Source organism: Alligator mississippiensis, chromosome 2 (genome assembly GCF_030867095.1).
Source record: "Alligator mississippiensis isolate rAllMis1 chromosome 2, rAllMis1, whole genome shotgun sequence".
NCBI classification, from domain to species: Eukaryota; Metazoa; Chordata; order Crocodylia; family Alligatoridae; genus Alligator; species Alligator mississippiensis.
In genome coordinates this window covers 201,935,159-201,954,742 of record NC_081825.1, presented here as the reverse complement: position 1 = coordinate 201,954,742, position 19,584 = coordinate 201,935,159, and the positions used below count along the sequence as shown (strand labels likewise).

Below are 19,584 nucleotides of genomic sequence, written 5' to 3'. Positions count from 1 at the left end.
TTTGGGATAAAGGTACACATGGTATATGAGTAAATGTAGTATTCAAATTTATACAATCTAATAAAAGTACTCATCCAGTAACTCAAGTCATTGGCATTAATAAATATTAAAAGGGCCTGTGTGTAGTTAATTTCTAGATTTCATTCCTTTTGTTGTATACCTTTACTTTTATTTAGTTTACGTGCTTAAAAACAACACATTAGTTTAACATTTTTAGAGGAATCTCTATGTTCTTATCCTTGAGGCAGGATAAAATCTTGATGTTAGAGTGCATATGTTAAGGAAAAATACTTACGAAACAACTGTATTTGTTGAGACAATATATTCTACTTCTTTGGTCCAAGGGTTCATGAAACTGAACCAGCGACTCCTCAATGTAATAAAAGAGCCATCTTTTATTTTAAACTTGTAACAATTGGTTGCAATTTTGTCTCTTGTCTGTAAAACTAAACAGATAAAGAAACACCTTGGTTGTCAGATCTACACAAGGAAAATACAGAGAGACTAGAGATGTTACACAGACCTTTCATTTCAGTTTTAATTGAATTTAAGTTGGCAGAAAATAGCACTACTTCTAAGACACTCTATAGCAGAAACAGATTCAATAAAAATCTTAAGCTTTTGCTTCACACCATTTCAACCTCAGCTTGGCATTATTACACTGTTCAGTGCACATAAATCAAAATATTTTTCGTGCAAAAAAGTAATACTTGCCAACTTAAAAACAGTACAATTATTTTGTGTTTTTGTGAAATATAAAGAACTTATATCTAGTTAAAAACTAAAACTCCTTCTTAAAGCTTAGTCATTAATGATTTACCTTGTCTATGACATTCCGCAAGATGTCCTATATCATCTTGATGAAAATATTCATAACAAGAAGTGCCTAGAAGTTCCTGTGGCAAGTAGGCCAGAATGGCTGTCGCCCTTTAAAAAAAAATAAAAAAATTTACCCCTGCATTTCCACATTGAAGTAAGTGGAGTAAAGGTACTTTTTAACTTGCAAGAAAAACTAAAAAAGTTTCCATTATTTGGATTTCAATTCTGAACTAGATTAAAATTAATCATATAATGCCAATAGTTTTCTTTTAAGTACTATATTCTGACCCGCTGTTTACAAATGTGAGAACACTTCCAATCTGGAGAATGTAGAACTGATTTAAACCTCCTGGCAATCCACAAGAAACTGGGAGAACCTTAGTGCACACATTGCCATTGGTAGCATGCAGGTTCTCAAACACTCTAGAAGCTGGTTTATTCCTTTGAATGCCCAGAAACCTGTTTTTGTCACTACCAGTGTCTTAAAAATCTCTCTCACTTCTCCCTACTGAAGGCCCTGAAAAACAGACAAAAAAGAAAACTGAAGATATGAAAAAATGCTATAAAAGAATACATTTTTACTAAAGTAAAACTAAGAGACACTTTACTATACAGTTCTACTACTATTATACCCAGACAGGACCATAAAACAATTAAGTCATGGCCAACCCATTTTTATTTCCTCATCAGAAAACTTTGAAACTAACAAAGCAGGGTCCTGTAATAGTGGAAAGAGATATAAGATCTCTGGATATGACATTATCAAATAAAAGGGCCAGTGTATAGGCCATGAAGATCATGGATTCAATGCATTTACATCAGTTCCAAGGCTTAATGAAGTATTTTTTAAAACTACATGTCTAGAAGATGTGTGACTATCAAGTGGCTTTATAGAGTAAGGACTGATTCTTGCAATATACTGAACACACTTGCCCTGGCTCACAGCATTTACATACACTGAACTTCTTTATTAGATTACAGCCAAAAGATGAAGCACCTGATGAGATGGTCCCCCATTTCTCTTTGTATTGACTATGTTACTACTACTGCTTACAACACAGGAAACTGAATACTGAATAACTGTTTGTTATATTACTACCATCTTGAACTGGCATGGAAATTACTTACGAAACAATTACAGACTGGTCAGTTTGACTTCAATACACGAAAATCTACTAGAGCAAGCTGTGAAATACTAAATTTGCAATTATATGGAGAATGAAGGGATGACCACTAGGCAGACCATGGATTTGTTCAGAATAAATCATGTCAAACCAGTACCGTCTTCTTTTTTGCCTAGGTAGCTGGTTTGGTGGATAAGCAAAATGCAGTGACATAATATAATTGGACTTAGGTCTCTGACAGTGCTACATGCTATCCTCTTTAGCTGGTGTGGGAAGTGTGGGCTAGGGAGAATTACCATTAGGTGGATAGACAATTAGTTGACTAGCCACAATCAAAAATTAATGAATGGGTCAATGTCAAATGACAGGTCTCAAATGAAGTTCTTAAGCAAAGTTCTACATGGGGTCCTTAGGGTCCAGTCCAGTTGATGTTTTTATTAATCTGGATGCAGAAATAGTGTATTGATGATATCTGCAGGCAGCACGAAAGTAGAAGGGACTCTTTGAAGAACAGGACTAATATTCAAAGGGAAGAGTGTGAAGAGAACTGTGCTGTATTTAAAAAAATGAATTCAATAAACACAAATGTAAAGTTCTACATAAAAGGAAGAAAAAACATGGCAGCAGCAGTCACTCAATACAAGGGTGACAGACACAAGTACAGAATGTAAGATAAATTAATTATATGGTAGTGGGACTACTGAGAAGGATCTGGGGGCTGGGTGGACCACAAACTCAACATGAATGAAATCATTCTCCATTTGATACACTGCTCTGTGCATATCCGTTCACAGCATCTGATGAAGTGAGTTAGTTCACAAAAACTTATGCTCCAAGGTGAAATCTAGCCTACCTTCAGCAATTGAAAGCTATCACAATAAAAGTAAATGTAGTTTACATACAACAGGAACATTGTATGTAGTAAGACACAGGAGGATATAGTAGCACTCTTCAGCACTAGTTAGGCCTCACCTGTCCTGCTATATCCAGTTTGGGGAATCATACTTTTAAAGACAAAGAAACTGGAGAGTCCAGAAGCAAATGCCAAGATGAAGGGTTGGAACATAAGCTGTATGAAGAAAAGCTTAGGTACCAGGTATGTTTAGCTTGCAGAAAAAAAGATTAAGGCTCAACATTATTTAGATCCTTCTAAATAAAATTATCATCAGAAGATAAGCAATTTTAATTAAAAATTATTTTTAATATCATTTGCTCTGATTGCTACTAGCTGCTTTTGCTGAGAAAAATCAGAAAGTCAGCTGAATCATTCCATTTTACTTTTAGACCCAGGCAGTGACTGTTTTAAAAGGCAAGAAGTACTTCTACTTCTTCTCAAACTGGGGAAATTAATTATGTCTTCATTTTTAAAAAGGAAAAGAAACTTTAAAATAAGAGTCTGAAATAAACCACCACAGTGATCCAGGAAACTAACTGCATTTAAAAAAAGACGCAGTCATTTGTTATTTCAACATTCCCCTGGTTCAAAAGAGATCCTGGATCTTCTGAATTATTATTCTTTATCAGTCACTGTTTGTAACAACCAACATCATCTCTCTTAATAAGGAGCTGCTTGCATTTACAGTTAAGGCACCAACTGACCAAATCACTTTAAACTGACTTAGAACCTATTATTACAACCTACCATATATTCACATAAATCCAAGATGAAGTCCCTCCACCCCCAACAGCATAGGAGAAAAAAAAGCATCATCTTGGATTTGACCACTTGTCTGGGAGAGGCAGTAGCTTGGCTCTGGCTTTGGTCCTAGGCTGAAGCAGGATCTGAACCACCGCCTGTCCTGGGCTGGAAGAGCTTGTTTGGCCACATGGTTGGGGAGGTGCTGGGGGAGACTGGGGGGGAGGGTGGGGAGGTGGGACTTGCAGCCCGCCCTCTAGCCTGCCCCCCACCCTTCTTCCCTTCCCTCAGCTGTCACCTCTGCCCTTATGTTCTGCTCCAGCTTTTGTCCCTCCAGGCCCAACCCTGCCCAGGCCATCCTTTCTTCTCTCTGCCTGGGCTGGGCTGGGGCCTGGCCAGAGCCACCACTGCTGCTGAGTGCCCTGAAGCCAGAGCAGAGCTGTAGCAGAAGACAGGAGGAAGGCTGCAGGAGGGAGCAGGGGACTGAGGAAGCAGGGGCTGGACTAGGGCCACGCTGTTGCTGACTGCCCCAGAGGAGCAGAGCTGCAGCAGAAGGCAAGGGGGATGGGGTGGGCAGAGAGTAGTGGGGAGCAGGCTCAGGCATAGGGTACAAGGGGTGGGGGAAGCAGGGAGTGTGGGGGCAGGCATGTAGAGGCAGGTGGCAGGCATGTGGAGGGGGATGTGGGGTAAGGGTCTGACCCCTCACATCCCACTGCTGCTTTCCCTGCCACAACAGTAGAAAGGGGGACAAATTTAAGATGACATTCCATTAATTAGATCCTGTCCATGGAAAACAAAAACAAATTTATAATTTTCCATGTACATAATCTAATTAATGCATGTTCATTTTAAACTCAAAAGTTGTCTTGGATTTGGACACGTATGGTAGTTCACACGGAAACTTCTATCCAGCATGTTCAGAAAAATTTAACATTCAAAAAATCTTTAAAAAAAAAAAAATGTTGCAACTTGAATGTTAATAGAAATCATTTCATCTTGAGATTTGCAAATAAAAGGTAGATTCTTCCAACCTAATTAAATATAAACACTACAGTTTAAAACTAATACACCATAATTTAGCTCTGGTTATATTATTCGATACTACCAACTGATAAATGAGCATTAATATTTTAAACTTAATCCCACTGGAATTATCTTGAGACCCAAGTAGTTTGTAATCAAGTGCCAGTAATGAAGTAAACTAGCAGAATCGTGATCTACTATGATTATGGCTGTTTTGAATAAATGTAATCACGTAGTATAATAAAATTTCAGCATCATAATAAATATCAGCATTAGACTATTCTAGTTATCAAATTATCAAAATGACTCTTACCTCTGATCTACAAAAACAAATTTCCCATCTATTGCATGTCGAGAAACATATTCTGTAGGTTTAACCCTGATCTCGCCATTGACTGGTTGTGGAACTACATGAGGATGCAACCGTCCAATTGCAACAAGACAGCTTAAGTTACAACCTTCGTTATCAGGCTCATTATCTTCATCTAGTCCCATTTTTGTTGGTGGCCAGCTTTTTAAATATCCTGTGCTATGGATAGTGCAAAAGCTTTTACGGTCTGCTATAAAAGAAAAGAAGGTTTACATTGTCAGCATTGCCTTCGAAGAAATTCAGCTGTCAATCAAGCTTGCTAACATACAGTGTTTCTCCAACCCATACACAAACGCATACTACATGTTAGAGAAGGGTCAAATACTTAGTGTGAACATGACACCTTCCAAACCAGTGCTAATATTAAAGCCACTCATGTTTTACCACTCTAAGTAGTCCTGGATTTTTAAAAAGCCAAACTACAGACTTTTCCCACTAATAATTCTTAGCTCATATAACTTGGTGAGTGACCTTTCTTTTCCATGTCTGAAACCAAATACTTCAAGAGGTATTGTCCCTGTGTACATTCCAGCCTGGAGCAAGTATGTGCTCCCCAAATTGAAGATTTTACCGTCAGAGTCTGTTCATGCCCCACACATCCTCAGGTGCTAAACTGTGGGGGTAAAGGATTGGGTGGTACCAACTATTTATTCTCCCCCTTCTCATACGGATTCTATCATGATGTAGCACATGAATCCAAAGCAGAGTAGGAGGAGGACTGATTGTGGAAGGCACACAAGGACAACACAAATTTAAGAATTCCAGTAGCTGAACTGGCAAGTTACCTTTACTGTTTTCCCAGACTGACACCTCCTATGGGATATTCCCAACCAGCATACTAGATAGGAAGTGGGTGGTGGGAATCTTGCTGAAAAACTGACAGCAACACTATCCAAATTTGCTTTGAAAATGAACAAAGAGTGCTTGCAGATGTAAAAAAACAAACAAACCCCAAAACTGGCACTTTAAACTCGGCGTGTTCCTGCGCCAAGCCCAAAAGAGGCAGTGTGCTACTTCAACCTGGCTTGCCCAATGTCTGTAAAGATGGGGCGCTTTAGTGGGGCTTTTTTGGCACTTTTACCTAACAGCTGATTGAAATCAGCTTTAGCTAAAAGAGCCAAAAAAACCCACTGAAGCACCCAATCTTTACAGATGCTGCTGAGCCAGGTTGAAGTAATGTACTGCTACTTCCAGTAAAGCGTGGTTTGTTTGTTTGTTTGTTTTTAAACGTCTGCAAGCAGCCATGTCTCCATCCTACAATACCCAATTCAAGGGGATATTTTTAGGAAGGCCACAGAGAGCAGATTAGGCCTTACTTAAATTAGTTTTGATAATCGTTGGAGCTGAAGCAGCAGAGTTGGATATGGCCTTCAGATTAATTAATTGTACATAAAAACCACATTTCATTCTTTCAGCAAAAGAAACAACTTATGGGATTGGTTTGAAGGGATCAGTTATGTACACAAGGCTTTGGATGAAGGAACTTCCTTCCTCCCTACATTCTACCTTAACTGAATAACTTGGGTTAGTATGAAACTGTAAAATGAACCTTCACTGAATAAAAAAATTAGGAGCAATTCAAGAGAGACTTGTCTTGATGACAAAAGAGTCCTCAGCTGCCTGAACTGCCTAACAGATGTTATTGTTGTAAGGAAGGAAACTCTCGTGGAGAGATAAATGTGTCTAATGAATCAAACAGATTTCATTAGGGATGACAGAACTAAACTGAGACCCCCATGATGGAGCTGGTTTTGTTGTCAATAGGAAGAGCCTTTTAAATCTTTTATAACCAGTTGCACCAAGATTTCTCAAAAATGTTGTAGAATTGCCAGGTGGCAGGCACTTTTGCATGCTAAATGCACCCCTAAAACTTCTGCCTCATTACAGAAATACTAGCACCTTATTCTTTGGGAGCTCTTGCAGAATGCATCCTGGGATGTGGGATCTCCTGACTCTTAGAGTGGGACTAGGAATGAATTCTATACTTTAAAGAGAATTTGGGCGTGGTTTATCTCCCTTCTTGCCCTCTTCAGTGTTTCTTCCCTCTCTCCCTCCCATGCTTCTCATAAGTTGCCTTGAGGGAAGGATTTCTGGAAGCTCTTGAAGTTGTAGCTGAGAAAGCACTCTAAATTACTCGCCCTGCTCTAAGGGGAGTCTGAGGGAACCAAGCCAGATTCTGGCATAACTGACTTGTCCACCAAGAATATTTTGAGGCGAGTTCCCCTAAATTTTCAGACCACTTGTGAATATAATTTTACGATGCTACGTTTTAGCATGGGCCATGGGTAAAGCATTGCTCTGAATGTGCTCCAGCCTTCCCCCTGAAGGTGGCCCACTGCACAATACATTTAATATATGTTGGGTAAAATAGATTAATATAATCCCTTCCGGGGTAGCAGACATCTCATTGAGCTTCCATGCCTCTTGGCCCCATATATCTTTTAGTTTTGTCTTCCCAGGAGGCCCACTTCAACAGAAGAGGTGATGGTAGTCTGGTGTTTAGAACAATGCTAGGAAGCAGGAGACAGGTTCAAACCCTCTCTGGGTAAGCAGGGTTGGGGGCTAAAAACTAGGTTTCTCACAAATTTTGCGCGTGCCCTAACTACTAGGTTACTAGACCATGAGGACTACCACCCCCTCAAATGAAAATGTACTAGTTGTGATTTCTCTTCAAGTTTTAGGACTTGCCTGGTGTTTCATGAAATTCTATTTTCCCCAGGATAGCTACATGGCCACAGCGTAGCCTACGCAGCAGATTAAGTAGGGAAGCACTGAGCAAGCACAGCTATGCTGAATTACAAACTATATGCAAGTGCCAAGACACACAGTTAACATGGCACTTACATAGCCAACATCTTCATCAGTGACTTGGATGAGGGCATAAAAAGTACCCTGTTCAAATTTGCTGATAACACTAAGATGTGGGGGGATGTGGGCATGCTAGAAGGGAGGAATAGGCTGCAATTGGACCTAGACAGGTCACAGGGGTAGGCAGATGAGAACAGGATGGGTTTCAACACTGACAAGTGCAAGGTGCTGCACCTGGGGGGGAAGAACCAGCAGCATACCTACAGGCTGGGGAACTCCCTTCTTGTCAGTGCAGAGGCAGAAAAGGATCTTGGAATCATTACTGATGCCAAAATGAACATGGGCCGACAGTGTGGGGACGCAGTCAGGAAGGCCAACCACACCTTGTCATGCATCCACAGATGCATCTCGAGCAGGTCCAAGGAGGTGATCCTCCCCCTCTACACGGCACTGGTCAGGCCGCAGTTGGAGTACTGCGTCCAGTTCTGGGCACCACACTTCAGGAGAGATGAGGACAGCATTGAGAGGGTTCAGAGGAGGGCCACCCGCATGATCAGGAGAGGCTAAGGGACCTGAACTAGTTCAGCCTCCACAAGAGAAGGCTGAGGGGGGATCTAGTGGCCTGTTACAAACTAGTCAGAGGGGACCAGCAGGCATGGGGGGAGTCCCTGTTCCCCCGAGCACTACCAGAAGTGACTGGAAATAATGGTCACAAGCTGGCAGAGGGTAGATTCAGACTAGACATCAGGAGGCGCTACTTCACTGTCAGAGTGGTTAGGATCTGGAACCAACTTCCAAGAGAAGTGGTGCTGGCTCCTACCTGGGGGTCTTTAAGAGGAGGTTAGACGAACACCGTGCTGGGGTACACCAGTACTTTTTCCTGCCATGGCAGGGGGTCAGACTTAATGATCTGTTCAGGTCCCTTCCAACCCTACCAACTATGAAACTATGAAACTAAGTGGAAATAGCACCTGGCCTAAGTGACTTAAGCATCCAAGTTCCATTCTTATTTTCAGAGACCTAGGAGTGTAAGGACAAGTGATGTTCAACAAAACTTGTAGCTTACAGTCATACTTAGCATGCATTAGTTATCACCACAACTGTTGCAAAGACTGCACAATCTAGTCTTGTCGAATAACACTTTTTCTTTTTCAGCATGCCACAATAGAAAAGCTTCTTTTTGGAAAATTTTGGAGAGAGCAGGAAGCAATAAACTTAAAACTCTTTATCCAACTGCTACAACGAAGAATATCTTCAATACAGGGAATTAAATTAAAGATTTGTTTCTAACTTCATAAGATGTTCAAACATTACCTTTCTTCTTGGAACAGGTGGAGGGAAAATCTTTGTCTTCTACTTTCACTGAAGGCCTGTTGCACTTCATTCTACAAAAGAAGGAACGTCTTGCTCCAGAACAGAGCCGCGATGGCCCAGGTGTTATATCTGTTTTAACTGGAAGTCCAGCTGCACCAAGTGAAAAATTAAAATCAGGAAGCTTTTTTTTTTTTAATTTTAAATTAAAATGAACTAAAAAATGACCATTAAAATAGCATTTGAGTTTAAAATCTTCAGCCTCCTCTCAGTGAGCTTGGGTAATTCATAGTAATTCCATGGCACCTAGAATTGATTTTTCCCATTAGATCATATTATATTCTATGTTGCTGGCATTCCCATAAAAAAGGACCCAGAAGTTAAAAGTGCCATTTTGGTGTTGCACACTTGTAACTTGGGAAGATTTAAGCTGAATGTGATTTGGATCTTTCTAGCTGCAAAATCTGTTACAACAGGCATTCATGTTAACAGCTGCCCAAGCATCACATTTTTCAAAACCCTTTGAAAAATCTGTTAGAATTAATAAAGTGACCTGTACCTATAATAATTGTGCAAAAATGGTCTTGTGGCTAACAGTACAAGACAGAATCCTATTCCTAGCTCCATCAAATATTGTACAGCTTTAAGACAGACACCTGCCCTGTCTGTAGTTCAATGTCTTGGTTTCTAAAATGGGTATAATACAAGTTTAAAATATGTATTTTTTAACTTTGTTAATAGTTAGATCCTCAGTTAGAAGACATGGCAGAAATGATAATATTAACCACTTTTTCATTATCTGGAGAATAAAAAGAAATTCTAAAAAGTTAGTTCAGGTACCGTAACATTTCCAAAGAAATATATACTCACTTTTTGCATCTATGAGCCTTTCTCGAGGTGCAGCATCAGAAGAAGAGAGCTGCTCTTTAACTTTGGCAATATCTTTAGGATGAAGGTAGTCAAATAAACTCTGACCAATCAAATCATTCTGCAAACATTAAATAAATGCATAAGTTAAAAATCAGTAAAGGGAAGTGGAAGTTTCTTCTTACAGATCTGTTAACTGAAGATCAGATAACCCTTTGTTAAAAGTTAAGCCTCATGTTACTTATACATTAAACCTGCATTTAGTATGACTAATGCCAGTTATATTTGCCTTATGCTAGTAGATGGATGCATAGAAGAAATTTCTACTTCCATTGACTTCCTCATCTACTAAGGAAAGCACTCCTTTTTATACTAGTATTTTGTACTCCCCAATCAGCCACTGTAGAACTCAAGCACATAAATCGGTTAGAAAACTGATTTTAAAGATTATTATTTGTGTTACCTGCTACAGTGGCCACAAACAGATGTTCATTTCTATCAGTGGAAACTCCTGAGAAATTTCCACAAGTAGAAATCTTTCTGGGAGAGGGAACATATAAATGTTCATCCTGCAGCCACCCCCTACCCCCATTTTCACCGGACTGGGGAGAGGGTGGGAGAGCAAAGAGTGGCTGATCCTTTGACTGGCTCCTGGGCACCATGAGCTCAGTGAACTGAACAGCATGGCAACACCCGCCCGCCTCGCACCCCCCATACTTCAGACCATGAATCCCTGTCAGGAAAGCAGGTAGGGGCCTTTGCCCTGCTGTTCCACTCTCCTTAACTGATCCAGAGAGGACTGGAGCAGCCTGGTACTGCCCTCCCCAGCCAGTCCGCCAATCAGGCAGTCCCCAATGCATGACGAATAGATCCAAGGAGGTGATACTTCCCCTCTATCGGGCGCTGGTCAGACCGCAGTTGGAGTACTGCGTGCAATTCTGGGCGCCACACTTCAAGAGGGATGCGGATAACCTGGAGACGGTCCAGAGAAGGGCCACTCGTATGGTTAAGGGCCTGCAGACCAAGCCCTACGAGGAGAGACTAGAGAACCTGGACCTTTTCAGCCTCCGCAAGAGAAGGTTGAGAGGCGACCTTGTGGCTGCCTATAAGTTCATCACGGGGGCACAGATGGGAATTGGTGAGTATGTATTCACCAAGGCGCCCCCGGGGGTTACAAGAAATAATGGCCACAAGCTAGCAGAGAGCAGATTTAGATTGGACATTAGGAAGAACTTCTTCACAGTTCGAGTGGCCAAGGTCTGGAACGGGCTCCCAAGGGAGGTGTTGCTCTCCCCTACCCTGGGGGTCTTCAAGAGGAGGTTAGATAAGCATCTAGCTGGGGTCATCTAGACCCAGCACTCTTTCCTACCTATGCAGGGGGTCGGACTCGATGATCTATTGAGGTCCCTTCCGACCCTAACATCCATGAATCTATGAATCAATCTGGGGAAGTGTGGGGAACACTGCTCCACTTTTTCACCCTGCTCTCTGACCAGACTGGGAGGGGAGTGTACAAGCATTCACTCTTGCAAGAGAAAAAGATCTTCCAGGTTGACATTTGGAAGATCTTTTTCCTAGAAGGGGTATGTTTCCCTTTGGATAAGCTAAGTGAACACTTGTAAGTTTGTCATGTGTACGTGGCCAGTGTTAACAGCAACCCTGTATGTAACAAGTAGAGAACAAAGGGAACATTTCCAAAAGGGCAACAAGCCCCATTTTCAAAACCAATGAGAAGCCTAACACAGGTATGCATGTTTGATAATGTTACTCCAAGACCTTACTTGAACATTTGATAACGTTACTCCAATGTAATTCAACTTGATTTCTAAGTTGCAAAATAGCTCAAGGGCACCTCAGCTTTTCCTGGGTCCAGCTAAAGCCAGAATCAGTCCAACCAAAGGAAGATGTTTTTCCACCAGAAAAGAGGTGGTACTAGATTTCTTATATATGTTAGATTGTTATTGTAATTCAGATAAATGTCCCCAGGTTTGGATACATAAGAAAAAAAAAAATTCAGTTTGAGGTCTGTCCACAGTGATCACAATGAAGAATACCTGACTGTAGTTGAGGATCTTGAAGACAGATTCTGATACAAACAATATCTTCCCTCTGTCACAGCCCACAACAAAAAGAAATCCGTCTGCTGCCTAATTAGGAAAGATATGGAAATTATCAAATCAAAAAACTTCATTACAACTTTTTAACTTTTAGTTGCACTTTGGGAGGTACAGTAGTATTTCTATGTTAGTACTGATCTACTTGAAGTTATAGAAATAATTGAATCAAAAGGAAAAAACAAGAAGTTATGATAAAATCTTGGACTCTATGCAATTTGAAGATTTTTTGGCATCATTTTTTCCTTATCAATGCCAAGAATTTAAAGGCAATTTACTAACAGAAAAAGCCCATTTCTTATTGAATAATACTACATGCATTTAAAAGAATCAATAAACAAGCTTATATTTAAACTATATTTATTCCATATTAAATATGTTTTATTTTTCTTGAAAAATCAAGAATAGCCCAGATTCTGCAGATACTTATATACCCGTGTATTTCTGGCACATGCATTGTTTCATTTAATTCAACAGAACATGAATACCTGTACACAGGGGATATGGCCATAACTTTGTAACTTTATGCCAATCTGAGCTGTTCCAGTACTGCAGAAACTTAATGCATATTCTACACCAGGTGATTTAAAAGAAATCTCTAAAACACTGCAAGCCTAGTCAGTTAATTTTTAAAGCCGAAATGTATTTTAAAGGGCCACTGATTTTTAGTGCGTCAGTCTTCAGGTGGCTATCTTGAAACCTCTAGTTTGAAAAAGGTATTAAGCAGCTTTAGGTTTCACTGATTTCAAGTGCAGCTGCATGATTTCAACATCATCTTTGCGTCTCAGGCTGCTCCCTATCTTGCTAAAGACAATTCAGGTCTTTCCACAAATATTGAATTCACAGAGATTTTTTAAAAATCCCCACACCGCAAATTTTAAATTTTGCTTTTAAAATTTAAAACATACCCTGAGAATAAGATGTTTTAATTCATCATCTGATAGAAAAGCAGGTTTGTAGTTTGCTTCTGTATATGGATTTGTGGCACCTTAAAAGAAAAAAAAAAAAATTCACAGACCACTTAAACTTGATAATGCACATCCTTTGACAGCACAATTTTACATAATTTTCTTTGTCAGTATTTTGTGGTGCACTTGTATTTTTTTCAGGCATGTTTTAGCTTCAACTATCTTTTATATCAAGTGGAACTCTGATGAGGACAACTTGGAAATGAATGCACACTGGCAAGAAAACATAAAAAAGAACAAACACACAGTAGTTTTAAACACTGAATATACTTTGAAAAATAAGAATGTTCCTTCTCCTACAAACGTTTTCCAAATGTGTCCTATCCAAGTCCGCTCTCTATATTAGAGGAACATTGAAAAATTATAGTGATGTTCTGAATTATTTCTTGGATCTAAGACACAGTCAACTATGACTCAAAGTTATGACTATCTAATTTCTATTTAGTGACTTATGTGAAATGAATTAGGAACTGCAAACCATTTAATAGAGGATGTGTTCATTTCACAAAACTGACCATTACTATGGCACTATCTGGAAGCATCAAGCAGAGGCAAAGGACAAGCTTTGAGGCTGTATCACTAGCTCTGTATGTGAGGCAGCTTCCAATGATGCCGATACATGCTATACCTTTTCCAAAAGTAATCCTTCAGATGCTATTCATTTTGGAAAGGCAAAACTGAGTTACTAGATCAGGGAGAGGCAGTTATTTTGGGCAGAGGGCCGCTTACTGAGTTTTGGCAAGCCATTGAGGGCCACATGACAGGCGGCCCAGGGCAGATAAATATTAATGTTCTAAATTTTTAGGGGCCCTGCAGGCCGGATAGAACAGCCCGACGGGCCGCATCTGGCCCCTGGGCCACATTTTGCCCACCCCTGAACTAGATAATGACAGGCTTACTGATTAAAAATAGCACGGGATTTTGGATCCTTTAGCAAGCTGAGAGATGATAACAGCAATTTAAAAGATAATGAATCTTTCTACTTTAGGCATTTGGTAATTGGAGGATGCTTTCATAAATTCAGTGCCATGTATACTGTGCTAACTTTACCACCAACCCTTCTCAGGGTGTCACTGCATGCACTCTCATGGGTGTCAGGCCTAAGTTTCTCTCACTCCTACAGAGGAAACCTACAACTAACCCACTCTTAAACAAGAACACAGGTTAGGGTCTCCTGGGTACTAAACCTGACAATTGCAGATTATAACTATTTATTTTTGGGAGTCCATGACATTAGCTGATAAAAAAGTGAATGAAGAACAGGTTCTCTAAACAAAGCGCCAGTTATTTCTTCATGCAGTGGTACAAAGTACAGAGGGGGTATGTCTACCCATGAGGAAATTACTCTAGAGTAAACTCACCCTGGGCAGGTGTCTACATGTGCGGGGATGAAGAAGCAGATTTGCTGCTCCTGGCAGCAGTTTGCTCCTGCCCATTCCGGCCCTGCCCTGGCCCCTGTGGCAGCCAGGGGGAGCTCTAGGGGCTGGCATGGAGCATGGGGCCAGGAGATAGCTGTCTTCTAGCAGGGGCTGGGAGATTGCCTCCTACCCCCAGGACCTGCCTGCTGCAAGGAAGGGGACAATGCCATCTCCCCTCTCTCCAACTGCAGCTGATTCCAAGCCCTGCACCTCAATCGCCTGATCAGGGCACAGGGCTAGGATCTGGCCCTGACCAGGACAGTTCCCAGCTAGCCTCAGGCTGTGTGGGAAAGTCTGCATGTGCAGCCTGGGGCCTGCCCTAGCCACCTCCAGGCTGCATGCACAGACCTCCCCGTGCAACCCACAAACTGTCCCAGTCAGGGATGGGTCCCAGCCTGCAGGGAGTTCCCAGCCCTCATTCCACGACTGTGATCGTGGAGCTGAGGCTGGTAACAAACTCCCAGCCTGTTCCCAGCCCCAGCTCCATGATCGTAGAATGGGGGCAGCTCCGTCAGGGAGAAATCTCCTGCCTCCTGCTACCCACCTGACTGGGAGCAATTTCGCTCCCGATCAACTGTCTACAGCTGCTGCAACGTGCAGTAACTTGAATTTACAGGTAGCAAATTTACTCGCGATTGAGCACATTACTGTGCAGTAAGCGTCTGCACGTATACATGTTGGTGCTTACTACGCAGTAATTTACTCTAATTTCGAGTAAAGCGTCTTGTGTAGATGTGTCCAGGGTCAAGGGGTAAAAGAAACTATATAAGATAGTGTTCTGAAGGCATGTTTTTATACCTAAAGCTTAACTTTTTATCCATACCCCATGAAGGTCTCATACATGCCATGTCCGAGTTGGAAGAAAAAGCGTCTACCACTTGCTCTCTTTGGGCAAATCTCCCCAGCCTGTCAGCCTCTGTTAGCTGAGCCAAACTCCCCCCTTGGTAATGTCTGAAACTTCTGGTCTTCTCTAAACTGTAGTTTAGCCTTGGAAAGGACCCTACATTCTACGGCAGGGGTAGGCAATTATTTTGGGTAGAGGACTGCTTACTGAGTTTTGGCAAGCCATCAAGGGCTGCACGACAGACAGCCTAGGGCTGATAAATATTAATTTTCTAAATTCTTTAGGGGCCCTGCGAGCCAGATAGAATGGCCTGGCAGGCTGCATCCGGCCCCCGGCCACATTTTGCCCACCCCTGTTTTAGGGTGACTGGAGCCAACCACTCCTTCAAAGCTGCTTATACAAGGATTATCTGTGTCATCGTTTTACCTTTCCCTCTCAGTTCTTAATAACCATTTCACAGCACCCTTGCATTTACCCCTACTATCCAGACACATGGCAATTAAAAACTCAACAAGGAAACACAGAGTTGTGTATAACAGATAACTAATTTCATAAGATAGTAGAGATTGCCATATTTACTGCAATAATATACATTACTTAAGTATTCTGATTTTGTGTGTGTGTGTGTGTAGTAATTGAACACCAACACTTTTGCAGTCAAATCAATATTTGGGATTCCTAACTGATTTCTGAATGCCAAAAGACTATTTTTCACCCTATCCACAGGAAAAAAGCAGGCCAACTTCTTAAATCAGAGATCTACCATAACCCTAGTATGTAACACCAACAAACATGATAGCTGGGTTCTAGGACAGCCTCTAATCTTGTTTTAAGCAGCCATTAATTATCTCCAATATTCTTTTTTAGAGTAGAAGAGGCCCATACCACCTGAAGAAAAATGGGATTTCTCTGAAAGTTTGGCCAAAAAAGCTGCTCCCCCATCCAGTTAACACAGCATTTAATTTATATGGAACTTTCCTGATTAAAAAAAAAAGTGTATCTTGTACATGAATAACTTAAACAGCTAACCAGGTATAAAATGAACACCAATGAACTATCTTCAAAAATCAAAATTCAAAAGGTAAACTGCAACCATTTTGTTCTGTGTCTACATTAATATAAGGGTAAGTTTGGAGCTGTTATTCCACAAAAAAGTACTCTAGATGTAACTGTTTTCCACTTTACAGAACTGTAGCAAAATTAGTACTTGTTTATCTTCAACCTTCTTCCCTTTCTTTTCTTAGAGATGGTTAAATGTTAAATACTTGCATAGATGATATGAAAGTTAACCATACAAATCTGGAAATGCAGATGTTAGCATTCCTACAGAATCATTATCTGTGTCACATTTCATACTTGCAGCTTTTCGCAGTCTTGTTTTCTAGTGAAAGCTGTTTTGTAAGATGTGCATCATTGGTGAAATTCATCCAGGGGCAGAAAGCTGGCATAAGATCTTCAGACCATGTAAGTCCTGCATGGCATAAATTGTGTGTCACACGGAGGCCTCTGTTCTGGCCCACATGGGCAATTAGGGACTGGGTTAAAGAGGATGTCTTGGAGGAACAGTTAGGTGGATCCAGAGATTAACAGCCCATTTCAATGATACAGAAAGTCAGCAGATGCTATTCCAGCTCATAAGCCATGGAGTCCTGTCAAAATGATCCTAGACTTAGACGGGATGGATTTTGCTTCCCTACAGTTTTCAATATGCGCCATGTGGCTGCCTTTTCTTTTCTGTAGAAAATTTGCCTTTGGATTTACTGCCTTCTGCACAGCTTAACTGCAACCTTTATGTTGCCTTTAATAAGCCAGGTCTCAGAGTCTGTTTTTAGTCCTCACTATTGGCTCAAAGGAATGCTGTCAAAGCAGTGTCAAATTTGCACCAGAAGCATGAGTAATCCAAGAGGGATTCGAGATTCTGTGGAAAGTGTGGTGATGATCATGCCAAGACACATGCATCATTCTTGCAGTTTGTAAGCTCTAAACTCCTCATCGTTCAATGTGGGACAAAGGCAAAAAGTTTTGTAACTCACCTCGTAATGTTTTCATATGCTGAACAGCCATCCTTAGTACAGTAAGTTTATCTAGTTTTCGGGACATAGCATTGCAAGTTGGTACCAAAGATGCCAACTCATCGATAAAACTGTTCATTTTATCTCGACGTCTCTTTTCAATTTGACTATGAGCTTCCCTACACAATAGGAAAAAATAAAAATAATAATAGTATTGAAGAGCGTTATGAAATTCTGAACTGTGAAAAAAAAAAAACAATGAAAAGACAATACTTAATTTAAATAGTAGATTGTAGGTCCCATCTTGCAACCTTTGTTCATGGTTTTAAGGCTGCACTTGCACAAGCAGTTGTGCAAATGCTAACGTTTAACATTATTCCTGTGCATAATTCTGGCTCCAGCAGACATTAAAATGATGTGATGGGTTGGGACCTGATCCCCAATCCCAATAGTCATGTCTCCTGCCATGCCATATGTCCATGGCAGGACACACCACTGGTTGAGACCAGAGACTGATCCCAATCATGTCATTATTTTAACAGCAATGTTACAACCCAGTTCAGGTTAGCATGGTTCCTATCTGGAGGAGATAAGTAGCTCCTCGTACCTTGACGTTTACTTTTGCCATATCTGGCAGCCCAGAGACAAATCCTGCTGCTTTGTCCTGCAGTTCCTTTGGGACTGTAGGGCAAGGATCTTCACAGGTTGCAGCCAATTCTGTAGATTACCATTAAAAATATTTTAGAAGACACCATTAGCCCCACTTTTACCTAAGAAGAGTGTGCTGGGCATCATATGTGCCTGTTGATAGTCCACTTTTAAAATTCAACAATTTTTTTTTCATAGTACATGCCCTATGGCCTTTTGATTTTAGCACTGTACACCCTCTTAATGCTAAAATGATACACAGATGTCATTGCAATATTAAGTTAGCACTTACAACATGGAATAATTTGGTGCAAGACACAGGGAATTAGCCACCCAATACCTACTCAGTATTAATGGGAATTCTTAGTTAAATTGTACAATTTAAGAAAAATAAAAATATCTAACTTTTGTTTAATAAAATTTCATGAAGCTTATAGAAGAACAAATCTTTCAAACTTCAAAATGTGTGAAAATCAAACAGGGGAAGACAGATCTGAGTTTGAAAACTAGCAATATGTGCAAATTGTGCCTAACATACTAAACTTGAAACAGTTTTTTTTAATATTAAACTTATTAAGTAACTTATTAAGTTTGTTAAGAAATAAAATAGTTCACCTTGCATTTTTTATCCTCCCTTGTTGGTCTGTGTATTCCAACCTGCTGGGAAGGAAGTTACATTACAGAGTCATATTTTCTAATACAGTGTGAGCCACATATTGTCTCTGGCAAACAAAACAAAATCACCTAACATGGAGGGTGGGCAGTGAATTCTCCAATCCTTTTTCAGTCGCACACAATGATATTAGCATTGTTCTGTCAATGTCAAGGTTGCTATTGGTGAGATCCAGAAAATTAAGAGAAAGCTGTCCCTTCACAAAACAGCAGGCATTCTTAAATCTGTTTAAACAGTTCCTTTAATTTTGAAATTAGTGGGATATGGCAAATTATAGGTGGCACTTGCAAAATTTAAATGGCTGCCTGCCTGACTCAAGGATATCTTACATGGTTTATAAAGCAATACTTCTGTATACACTAAATACCTTAACCAGCATATTTTAACATGCATATTTTTCTCTAAATTCTGATTTCTAAATTAGATAATTTGCTAAAGTATCCCCCTAAGGCTCATATTACCTTCTATAATAGCTGTAACAATAAGCCATAATCCTGCAAGAAATGACTCTTAGATATGCAGAGGCCCAAATATTTCAGTAATATTTACACAGATGTAAGTACCACCACAATTCTCACATCCCTAATGAAATGCTTGGAAATGTATACTTTAATAATTAAATAGTACCTTCCATGCTGATCATCTTTATCTGTATCCATACCTTCCCTGAAAAAACAGAGTAAAACTTTCAAAAATACAGTAAGATTAGCAAATACCAAAAGCTTATATCAAACAAGCATTTATTTATGCTTAATGAAATCAAACATAATTAATTAAATCATAAAACGTTCCTTTTGCCTTTAATCCCCTAGTGCAAAAATAAGCCATCTATTTAAACAATGTTATGTGCACAAATTGTACATGAAAGATCATAAGTATGAAGTTGTTTGGTTTTTCTATTGCAATGATGAAACCATCTCGGAATAATTTTGCCTCTGCCAGAACAAAC

General features: G+C 40.2%; 1 protein-coding gene across 5 annotated transcripts in view; it reads right to left on the bottom strand.

The window, feature by feature from the left end:
• Positions 1-19,584, bottom strand: part of BMAL1 (basic helix-loop-helix ARNT like 1) — an 86,464-nt gene that overhangs the window by 14,034 nt on the left and 52,846 nt on the right. For 3 of the 5 annotated variants that reach the window (XM_014602270.3, XM_019476822.2, XM_019476821.2), the window contains exons 5-14: positions 19,263-19,301; positions 18,578-18,622; positions 17,336-17,493; positions 12,981-13,060; positions 12,013-12,105; positions 9,962-10,079; positions 9,095-9,244; positions 4,916-5,162; positions 821-927; positions 296-446 (exon numbers count right to left, since the gene is read on the bottom strand). In XM_014602270.3, the coding sequence (XP_014457756.1) occupies positions 296-446; positions 821-927; positions 4,916-5,162; positions 9,095-9,244; positions 9,962-10,079; positions 12,013-12,105; positions 12,981-13,060; positions 17,336-17,493; positions 18,578-18,622; positions 19,263-19,301 (1,188 nt within the window). Of the gene's footprint in view, positions 1-295; positions 447-820; positions 928-4,915; positions 5,163-9,094; positions 9,245-9,961; positions 10,080-12,012; positions 12,106-12,980; positions 13,061-17,335; positions 17,494-17,921; positions 17,997-18,577; positions 18,623-19,262; positions 19,302-19,584 lie in introns of those variants that run through there. The other 2 variants (XM_019476824.2, XM_059722695.1) reach the window with 2 other exon arrangements.